Here is an 11,049-nt window from a genome sequence, read left to right as displayed (position 1 = left end):
AACACTTATCCTGGGCTCCTCCACATTGGCTCTCATACAATGCCTAGGAACTCACTGTTCCCCATCTCCAATCTGAATCTAAACTCTCAAATACGATAAGATGACATGATATTCAAAAATGTTTTCCATCAGGGGCTCCCTTCTCCTTTCATCAAAACAAGATCTGTGGCCCTTTGTGTTGTGGGTGAAGGTGGTCTAGTTGAGGGTGTAAAGCTAACACACACAGACACACACACACACACACACACACACACACACACGTACATCCCATAGAATACAGACTTTTGTCTCTTCCGGATGCAGATGTGTTCAGGTGGAGAGAGTGGAGCTCTTTTGGCACAGCATGGCGGGCGTTCTCCAGACACAGGCAGACAGCTAGTGGTGTTATGCAAGATCCCCCTAATGGAAATCAGCGCACCTCCTCTCAGAAGGCCTTCAAATATACACACAGGCTGAGCTACACCTCCGAGTGAGTGTTTGATTTAACTTGGCTCGGGATCTGAGCGCTCCAATGGGATTCCGGGGGGTGGGTCACGGGTTGCAGGTTACATCAGAGGAGATGCTGAGCGCCGCACACATGGAGGATACGGAAATAAACTACATCATTGCAGGTTCAATCACATTTTTTCCGGGGGTTGGTGTATTCGTGGCAAGTGAGGGTTAGCCGCAGAGGTACGATTCTAAAATCATCTTCATGAGTCAAACATATGTTCTGTCTAAATAGTAATGGCTAGCAGATGTAGGCCTACACTAGAAGCATACTAGAACGCCCTACAGCATGGTTTCTTCTAATTTGTCTTTTGCCTTTTTTTGCATTTGATGGAAAATATGAATTACTGTCTTGGTTACTTCATTTCAAATGCATTCATGACAAACTATGGAAAACTTAAGAGGTTATTGTTACAAAGAAATTAAACAATTATTCGTATACATAATATTTAATTACAGGGGTAATTATTCACATTACGTTTACACAAATTACCATGACAAAGAGGAACGGAATAAGAAAACGTCAGCATAGTGTGGAAGCGTGTTTTATGGTGAAACACTGCCGCGAAGTGGATATTGAGGGCCAGTGCAGGATCCCAATTGCTGGATGTACTTATATGTCCTGTCCTCATATGGCTTCATACGGTTTAGTCATTACGAGATATAAACCCACTTCGGCGAGAGCAGATGTTTTGTTCATATTCTAATGTTTCCTGTTGATGAAAACATCTCTTCAAACGATGCTGCTGAATTCATGCAATTTCCGAATAAAGACTAATGACCCACTTAATCATAGAAGCAGGTTAATACATTTCTCCATTGTAACTCAATATCTGTTTTGGCTAATTGCATCAATAATAGATATTCATCATTCATGAGCAGCAACTGCTTTCTATGCATCCACAAGCAAAGGACAGGCTTTCAGCAGCCCTCTCCGGTCTGTGAAGGACACGGTAAGGGGCCTTCAACAAGAGACCAGGGGAAACCAGAACAGGTCGGGTCTACAATGTCGAGGAGCACTGAGAAAGGAGATCTTCAACTGGCTAAACCAAAATGTTCAGTTGGTCCCAACTGTTGAAGCCCGACCCTACTCTTGTGTTGTATTTAGACTGCAGGGAAGCATTTGTAGTTGGTTTGGTTCAGATTTATTGAAAGTGTTATCCTCTGTATCCAGAAGATCAGAAAAACAAGTTTAATCAGAGAGGGGGAAGCGTTAAGTCCGACTTGGAAAGATGGCACAAATCAGTCCATGCTATAACAACAGATGTGCATTGGTGCATTTATATGTCAGGTCACAGGTGTTATGTGGATATGGATGTGGTTAGGATTATGAACTCCCTTTTAAAGGCCCTGTCTTTATTGAGGCTTCATCCACATTACACACAGAGTACGTTCCATGCATCTTGTGCTGTAGAATCTATAAAACGTAATACATGACTGGAGTCTAACGCATGTTGTCCTTTGGAAGTTACTCGAACGACATTACACAATCGCCACTAGGTAGCGCCAGATATACATTTTCTCGATTCCATTCTCTCATCGCTAGTGTTTCAGAATTGTGATGATGGCCATTGGATAAGCTTTGTAGGTCAGTCGCGTAGTTGCTTTATTGTGGAAATGTGACACGTTATCTTATGTATGGTAGCTGCAACATATGAGTATTATTAATTATATAGACTGATTCCAGTGTGGTCCTGTTTGGTCCTGAGCATGTTGAGCATACAATTGTTATCTGTATTTCCCCTATATGTTTGCTTTTCTCCAATTCAAACACATCACAATTTGCAGCTTCAGTGACATTGTTTGTAATTTCCAAGAAAAGCTTAATTTAATCTAAGACTTACTAATACCTACCACTGCTTTTCTCCTTTGTAACCCAATGCTTGTTCTATGGCTAATTAGATTACTCATTGAACATTAGCTCTCGCTCTCTCTCTCTCTCTCTCTCTCTCTCTCTCTCTCTCTCTCTCTCTCTCTCTCTCTCTCTCTCTCTCTCTCTCTCTCAACTCAGCCATACAGAAGCAGCAGCATCTGCCGTCTGTTTAAGGTTCAAATTACATATGGTCACCTTGCATAGGTTACACAATCAGTACTGGTGATAATAACATGTGGGATGTCCCCTACCCTTACCCAGATGCTTCCTGTACAAACAATGCGGAGGGCTCTCAGTTCCTTTTGTTAGTATGGAGCAAAGGGAACAGAAATACGTTTCATACTGAATTTTAAATGGTAGTGTACAAGATATCATTGTTGTCAAATGGTCTTACACAACGAAACATCAAGCCCCCCAAAGGAGAGGTAGATGTCTCACAGGCAAGTGCAACAAACTTTTCAACTTCTAGTCTCAGAGGCTAGGCAAGCATACATAAATTCCTACTTACAATTCAGAGAAATATCATTGTGTCTCTCCCTTTCTGTCTTATTTGCAGGGAGGGAATGAATAGATTCCGAAACGTGGGGGCCTCCAAGCATACAATTTATATTTAACTCTATAAAAAACGACAAACAGTGATAAACTCTCAGTTGTTAATGGGATTTCCAAGGGAGGGGTAATAGAATGATCAATCCTGCAGACACCATGTTTGGTATTGGAGCCCATGAGTCTTTGACTAAATGACTCCATAAAGGAACTGTGTGTGTGTGTGTGTGTGTGTGTGTGTGTGTGTGTGTGTTTGTCTGTGTCTGTGTCTGTGTGTGTGGGGGGGGGGGGTTGGGTTGTGTATGTGTGTGTGCGCGTGCGTGTGTGTGTGTGTGTGTGGGAGATGGAGGGCGGGGATGCACCTGTCGCCTGTGTGACGTATGGTCGCCTTGGCGGCATAAGAATTGAACAGTACTCATATTTCTCTGTGGTATCGTGTGCTCACAACAACCTGGGATTGCGTACCTGATGTCGTCACATGGCTCAACTTCATTTAAAAAGGGACGATATTATTGTTGCGATTTTTCGTGATTTCCCAGGGCTCTGCATAATCATGTTAAAAGTGCCCATGTGACCAGGACAGGGATTATAATGAGACCAGAATAATTGCAAATTGCAGACAGTGTACTTACAATGGGGAGACGCGAGGTCACGGCCATCCAATGGGCTATTAGTTGGCGTATCTCGGTAACCATATTCATTTATGGTTCCTGCCTCTATTCTTTTTGCAGATGGTTAATTATTGACTTCCTCTCTACCGCCGGCTTATGCTACTGCTGTTAGTGTGTTGCAGACCATACCCTATATCCAATCCTGACAAGGAACCCAGCGGTGAGGTTTACAATACAGCAGTTTCTTCTTTTGCAGACTCTCTGTAATGCTATTGTGAAGATAGGGTAGATTTCACTTATCGTGGCAACACACACACACACACACACACACACAGTCACACACACAATCTTTATCGCAGTCTTGCTCTGCTCAATAACAACATGATTGTGTGGGACTACAAAGAATATAGAATGGAAAAATATGAATCCTGAAGTGACAGATGGTAACCAATCAATAGGAAGGAAGAATTTGAGGGGAAACCTGGGCAAGATGGACCCCCGACATGTTGGTCTGCGGGGGATAATTCAATGAACTACAAGTGGGGGTCAGAGACAGGGAGCTGTGGAGGACTGTTTGTGGGTTGGAGACAGACGACTGGCAGGGAGGGTGAGAGCAGGATGAAGGTGAATACACATCGATGAACTAAATCAAACTAAAACAGGGACAGAGGTGGGCGACTGGCAGGAAGGGGCATGAGGACAGGGGTGAGGGGCGGCCATCAACTAGCAGTGGGGTGTGGCCCAGCCCAGGCCTTTTGGTTGTTGTTGGGCTGTCAGACAAGGGAACATTTGATGCTAATGAAAACTCCCCAGTTGCTCTGTTGATCAATAGTTTTAAGAACAAAGGGGTGTTAGAGATAGAGCAGGGTGAAGGGGAAAATTATTTATCAGCTAAAACTGGGGGTCAGATGAAGGGATCCGGCAGGGAGGGAAGTGAGGGCAGGGGAAAGTTGTCCTCAACTAACAGTGGGCTGCAGAGACAAGGATCTGTCAGGGAGGGGGAAAATGCATGAAACCACATCTAACTGTCTGATAATTAGTACAATCAACAACAGCAAGAGGGACCGGAAGTGCTTGGGGAGGGCAGACATTACGATGGACCAGAAGGAACATGGATGGCCACGAGGGGGGGCGGGGGGAATTTGGGCGGATGAACTGGACATGCTGAATTTTCCCTCCGATGTGAAGGCAGCCCACCTCACCGCTGACGTCCCTCTGTTTGGCTCTGAGCAACGGATGTATTGGGCATCATAACAATTCATAGATGATTTTGGACTTTTAGCAGACCATTATAATTATACAAACATTATAATGTTTTTTTAATATTGTATACAATTAGGGTTAGGGTTACTTTATTATATTATATCAGTTATTTTTAAGAGACATCGATGGGATGCTCAGTACCACTGTTAGGTGCCACAGGGCTTGTTTCTGCCTCTGGTACTCGATATGAGAGTGGGCGGGGCCTAAACCTAGCGGGTATCCAATGGCATGGCCCGATACTGAGACAAGTGGCGCACTACACGCCACTACGTCAACGTAGCGGATCTATGACAAAAAGGAAATCTGGGATGTAGCGGGCTCCAACATGCCCCAGTCCCTAAAGTTACCATACAATATCATACTTGGGATGACAAGCTTTCCTACGGCCTCGGTAACCGCAATTTACTATTGAGGCCAGTCGACCGCAGCGTTGAGCAACGCAATCACGCTCTTTATTTATTCAAGAGAAGATGGCGGAGTTCTCGCCTGTGTTGTCTTTGCGGGATGGAGGGGGACGATTCGGGCAGCCTATCTTTCCCAGATCCAGGTCGGGTTCCGAGTCAGATAGCGAACTGTCCCAGAGCCTGGCCCGAACAAAGATCCGCTCGTACGGGAGCACGGCCAGCGTCGCAGCGTCTCTGGGAGAGAAATTCATAGAGCATCGGGTTTCCGACAGTGATACACTGCAAGGGATTGCCCTCAAATACGGAGTAACGGTAAGATTGCAATATGAAACACGAAAAATCGTTTTGTGAGGTACATGAAACATGAAAGAAACAATGATGTGCCTTCCAGCCAGTCCAAGCCATCCCACATTGTTCTCTCTCCGCTTGTCACGTTTTCTAAGAATAGCATTCGTTCCAGAATGTTTACACATACATGCTTAAGATAATGGCTGAGCGCTATGATCATTGACTAGGCTATATTGAGTTATCTTGTGGGTACATTAGCAAACATTAACGGAAGAATCAAGTTAAACATCAGGCCGTGGGACTAGACTAGTCCACTTCTGTATGGATCCGTTTAGCATGGCTTGTTCTTTATTGAAGGGTGGGGAACCAGTTAACCAGAATAAAACCTGGCGCATACAGGACATTCCAGTTTAGACGGAAGAGATCAGTCTTGTCTTGCACAACGCTTTGTCCAACAAACACACACACACACAGACACACATCCTTATCAAACTTTTTTTTAAATTAAAATACCTTGTTATTTTGCATGTCCATGTTTTTTATGTTAGAATGAATGCATGTCAAAAGTTGAGGAAAACTCCCACATCCATCACCTTACACTGCAGAACCATAACCACAAATTCCTTTTTCGTCTAAGACCTTCTGCCAACTGGGCAAGGTCATAAACTGAAACGAAACTACAAACAGGAGCACTTCAATGTAGCCTCTGAGTGCGGGAGCTCAACTCTTTAAGTACACTTAGTTTTAACCTCAGGTACCAAATGCGCGAGTCCTGACAAGTCAAAGAAAGAACGCTTGGGTCCTACAAACAGGCAAGAAACGTCCATTAGCCTTATTGCACCACTTTTCGCATCACCTCGGCCATGACTAAAGACTTAGTTATGGTTCCACGTCGACACAACTCAAGGGGGTTTAATGAGCCCTTACGTCCTTGCGGACCCTCGTTGCGTCCACCGCAAGGGCCTGACGTGCGCCTCCCAAAAATTGTAACCTTGCATCGAGGCGACGCAGCAGCAAGGGCTGTGATTGGTCCGCTCGCTAAAACCTGACGCAGGTTCATGTCTGAACGTTGAAGCGTCGGCGTGGTCGTTGCGTTGCGTTGACGTGGAAACGTAAGCCTCTACACCTCTCCGACGTGTGTTTCAGACGGAGCAGATCAAACGGGCCAACAAGCTGTTCGGCAACGACTGCATCTTCCTGCGGGCCAGCCTCAGCATCCCCGTCCTGTCGGAGAGGCGCTACCAGTTCAACGGCCTGTACCCGGAGTCCCCCGACGGCGAGCCCGGGTCGCTGCCCCGCGGCGGGGACGCGCCCCGCGGGACGGAGAGCGTGGGGGAGGGGGGCCCCTCGCCGGCCCCGTCGCCGCCGCCGTCGGCGGACCCCGGCCCCCCGCCCCGGCCCCAGCCTGAGGAGCTGTCGGCCAAAGACTTCTTACACAGACTGGACTTGCAGATCAAACAGTCGAAGCAGGCGGCGCGCAGGCTGAAGGAGGAGGAGCACAGGTAGAGACACTCGGCCGGCGGCTGCCATCGGCCGGCGGCTGCCATCGGCCGCCACCGCCGCTCTGGGAGGTGCAGGCCCACACGGAGAGGGAAACACGGGCGGAACCAGGGAGGAACCAGGGCAGAACCAGGGAAGAACCAGGGAGGAACCAGGGCAGAACCAGGGCAGAACCAGGGAACAACCAGGGAGGAACCAGGGCAGAACCAGGGAAGAACCAGGGAGGGACCAGGGAGGAACCAGGGAGGAACCAGGGAAGAACCAGGGAAGAACCAGGGAGGAACCAGGGCAGAGTCAGGGCAGAACCAGGGAAGAACCAGGGTTAAACCAGGGAAGAACCAGGGCGAGAACTCTGGTTCATAAGTTGCCTTTGTATACTAGATCTGTGTGTGAAAGAGCGGCAGCAGACCTTTTGGCTTAGCAGTTGGGAGTGTATGTCTTCAGATGTGGCTGCTTGTTCAAGCCCTCTGCGCAAAGGCAAACGGCCTCGGTCATTTGGCTGAACGATTGGAGTGTTGGTCTTCCCAAGGGGTTGCCGTTTCCCCGCTGTGTGTGTGTGTGTTGCAAGATAGTCCCCACTGCGTCAGAGAACCGCCGTGAATATTTTGATTCTTTATTGAAGGTTCATGCAATCGAGGTTAGGGTTATCTGCTAACACTGTTGTGGCTGACGGTGGGTCTACAGTGTGTATACGTGACGAATTTGTGACCCTGGTACAGCTGCTCCCCATCTAGCTGTAGGCTCCCGGTTAGGGTCATGGAGATAAGACTGCGGTGTGCAGCGTGCCGCTGGGTCACCCGCGTTGTGTCTGTGTAGGGGGTTGCGGAGAGCTGTGTTTCTGCGACCAAACAGTCCGGCTGTTTATCATTCTGCCCTGCCCTGTGACTTTGTGACATCAGCAGTGGGAGGGTCCACCTAGATGGATGCCGGCTAGATCAGTCCACCAACCAGCCTGACCAGCGGGCTGTAGCCACTGGTAGGCTTATCTATCCCAGCATACGGAAGTCAGGATATTGTGATGTCAGAGGTCACACGCACACCTGGTGGTAAAATAGTCCCCCTTTAAGCTTTTAGAGGGTATGACATGCCACCGACTCAAAATAGGTGTTGAAATGTCGCGGCCGCCGGGAGAATAGGATACCACTCCTTCCCTGTGGCAAAAAAATCAGATGACGAAAGAGGATCATGGGAATGGAAGATAGTTTCAGTGAATCCATCCTGGCGGTTGTCCACGTGCTGAGTGGTGCATGCGTCGAGGTATGTGGAGGGAGGCGTGGAGGAAGGTGCATGTGCAGACAAGCGTGGTCCTTCTCTCGATCCTTTCCTACGCTGAGATCCCGGCAGCCTGTCTGGAATGCGCAGACTCAGTGGGACAGCCGGTCGGCCAGGCCCAGGGAGGGACAGAGGAGCACTCATTGGTTGGAGCTCATGCTGCTGCCGCTGCAGTCACGGGCCCTTGACAAGCTTGTTCGTTGTGTGTGTCAAAAACGAGGGACTGTTGTTTATTTTTGGCGCGTTAAGAAGATTGTTAATGTTATGGTGAATGCTTTAAGTTTAGAAAATGAACGTCCCTATTAGAATGCTCAATGGAATACGGCGTTTCACAACATTGTGTTTTTCGCCCATTGATCAACACCCATAACAATGCATATGGCTTCCCACACATCTATATTATTCCATTATGTGCCCTGCAGTGTAATAATACACTGCAGGGATTACCGCAGAAAATGTGTTGGTTAGGGTAAATGGTCCACCCTTTTACAGGTGGACTATTTAATCCTATTTTGCCATGTAGCCTGATCTATACACAGAGAGTGATTATTTTTATATAATATTTGCAATAAAAAAAGGGGGGGGGGGGGTGTAGTTAAGGCGACTGGCGTGAGGAAGCCTTCTAAGCGGTAAAGTGCTGGGGGAAACACTGCACTGTAATAAATGGCATAACCAGGGCTACAGTGTGTTTTCCGAAAGGCCGTACACAGAAACTCTGCTTGTTGTCGACCTCAGAGTAAAATGACCTTTGAAAAACCGGCTAATGATTGTATTCATCATGATGGCTATATGTGGAGCGGAAACCACTTCAGAATACTTGAAAACCGCTTCCCCTCTTCCTCCCTCTCTCTCTTCTAGACATGCCGAGCCACATTTATCTCACTTCCCTCATTGCCTTCTTAAATACAAGAAGCTGCTGTTGTATTCACTACGCAGGATGAAGTGTACAATTGAATGTATTGTATCATTCATTGAATAGTTGCATCATGTTAATTATGCATTACAGCAGTCGGTATGTAAAAGAAATGCTGTCCTTAGTAGGCAAAAAAAGAAAGTATTAGTGTTTATGTTCTGTAGTTTTAATGAGAAGACAAATGTGATCATATGCTTGTTCCGTTAACTGTTTATTTATATATAAACAACAAAGGCCCCGTGGCCTCTGAAAGGCCTACTCTTACCTTTTTACATTTATTTGTCAGAGTTAAAGCTTTAAAGCTAATTCCATCATCTCCCTGAGCACATCATGATCATGGATCATCGAAGCGTGTCTGTGACTCGCACATGAATCACAGTATTACAGCGCACACTTCAGCCTGTTCTGTCTCTAGGATTTAATGAAGCATGAGAACCGAAAAAACAAATTGAAGACCTGATTTGGCCTGTGTGTCTCATAGATTGTGTGAGGTTTATGTTTGAGCATATGAGCATATGGACGAGGGAAGACGCATTCCCCAACTGGATGTTGAACGTTGGCACATTGGTGCTCTGTTTACTGGTTTAATTAGTTTGCACCAATTCAAGAGAAAGCTAAACTAGATAGAAACTCGATGAGCAGGAGTGAAAGTATAACGTGTTTGTGCTTGCAGCCTTGACGTTAGCACCATGGGTTCCTTTGGTTTCATATCTGGTAGGGCTGAACGATTCGGGGAAATACTCTAAGATTATTTAGACCAATATGCGATTTAGTATGCGATTTTTCTGTTTAAAGTTCCATATGTTCTGTATTATTCTCTATAGTTTGACAAACACAATATTGGAACTAGTCAACATATAAACGGCTCTTTCCTTTAGGCCCGGCCTATGTGTTGAGATGAAGTAATGCATGAATTGATATAACATCGCTTACATTAATCGTTAATATCTGTTGTTGTTTTTCAGGGACAGCGAGGAGGACTTTACCGTCACCACGACGGCATACCAGGAGATCTAAAGGACACGGAAATGTAGAGGGACACTCGTTTACCTGAAGCCTTGTTGTGGACATAAGCCCGTACACTATCTCTCTCTCTCTCGCTCCCTCTCTCCGCAAAAACTCATACTGAGAGATAGAGAACATGTTTGCCTCTTGTTTCTTTCCCTGTTTTCTTTTACCAGAGCCGTTTGAACCCCTATGTCATCTCGCCTTTTTATTTATTGATGTTGCGCTGATATATATTCCCTGATATTGTCATTGTTGTTTTCTTTGCGTTGAGGTTGTTTTTAAGTCATACAGAGAGTTGTTACACAATCATCATCACAGTGCACCATCAAACCCATGCACGCGCACAAACGTGTGCACACACGTAAGCACGGTTTTAAGTAATGCCAGCAGGATTAGTTTGATAGGCAAACAGCTTCTTAACCTGTAAATCCCCTCCTAGAATAGAGTCCATACCAATGTAAACATAAGAGCTATATTCTTGAAATTGTTTTCTGTTTACTTTCTCTCTGAGTACCCAACAAAAGCTGAAGCCTTTTAAATATATATTTTTTCTCTTGTTTTGTCTGGTTTGCCTGAAAGTCTTATCTATGTGGAAACAGAAGGGACTAAACAACAATGGGGCTCGTTTTTGAAGCGTGAATGTAATATTTAAGTGAATGGAATACATTTTCCGAATCAATGTTTTACTTTGTTGAATTTGAGTGAATAAATATTTACACCAAATTATATGGGTATTCTGTATTATGAACGGCTGCTTGTATGTAAGTTGACTGGGTGTTTAAGTTTTACCAGAACCAACACGTGTAAAGAAAAGGCAATGTTTTAATTCCTTGTACAAGTTAGTTAAAAGATCACAATTATTTACAGTTAAAAATATTTTTT

At 45.7% G+C, this 11,049-nt stretch overlaps 2 protein-coding genes across 3 annotated transcripts in view; one reads left to right on the top strand and one right to left on the bottom strand.

Annotated features, from left to right (window-relative positions):
• The first annotated feature begins 5,033 nt into the window (after positions 1–5,033).
• lysmd2 (LysM, putative peptidoglycan-binding, domain containing 2) overlaps positions 5,034–11,049 on the top strand; it is a 6,137-nt gene continuing 121 nt past the window's right edge. Inside the window, exons 1-3 of the mRNA XM_056608269.1 lie at positions 5,034–5,498; positions 6,621–6,976; positions 10,125–11,049. The exon at positions 10,125–11,049 is cut by the window's right edge and continues 121 nt beyond it. Of these exons, the coding sequence (XP_056464244.1) occupies positions 5,253–5,498; positions 6,621–6,976; positions 10,125–10,176 (654 nt within the window). The 5' untranslated portion in view covers positions 5,034–5,252 and the 3' untranslated portion in view covers positions 10,177–11,049. The remainder of the gene's footprint in view (positions 5,499–6,620; positions 6,977–10,124) is intronic.
• The window catches only part of scg3 (secretogranin III), an 18,471-nt gene continuing 18,339 nt past the window's right edge, over positions 10,918–11,049 (bottom strand). The window contains exon 12 of one of the 2 annotated variants that reach the window (XM_056608267.1): positions 10,918–11,049. This exon is cut by the window's right edge and continues 839 nt beyond it. The gene's annotated coding sequence lies outside the window, so the exon portion shown is untranslated. The other variant, XM_056608268.1, reaches the window with a different exon arrangement.

The sequence above is a fragment of the Gadus chalcogrammus genome, chromosome 14, assembly GCF_026213295.1.
Source record: "Gadus chalcogrammus isolate NIFS_2021 chromosome 14, NIFS_Gcha_1.0, whole genome shotgun sequence".
Taxonomy (NCBI): domain Eukaryota; kingdom Metazoa; phylum Chordata; class Actinopteri; order Gadiformes; family Gadidae; genus Gadus; species Gadus chalcogrammus.
This window is presented reverse-complemented; position numbering and strand designations above follow the sequence as displayed.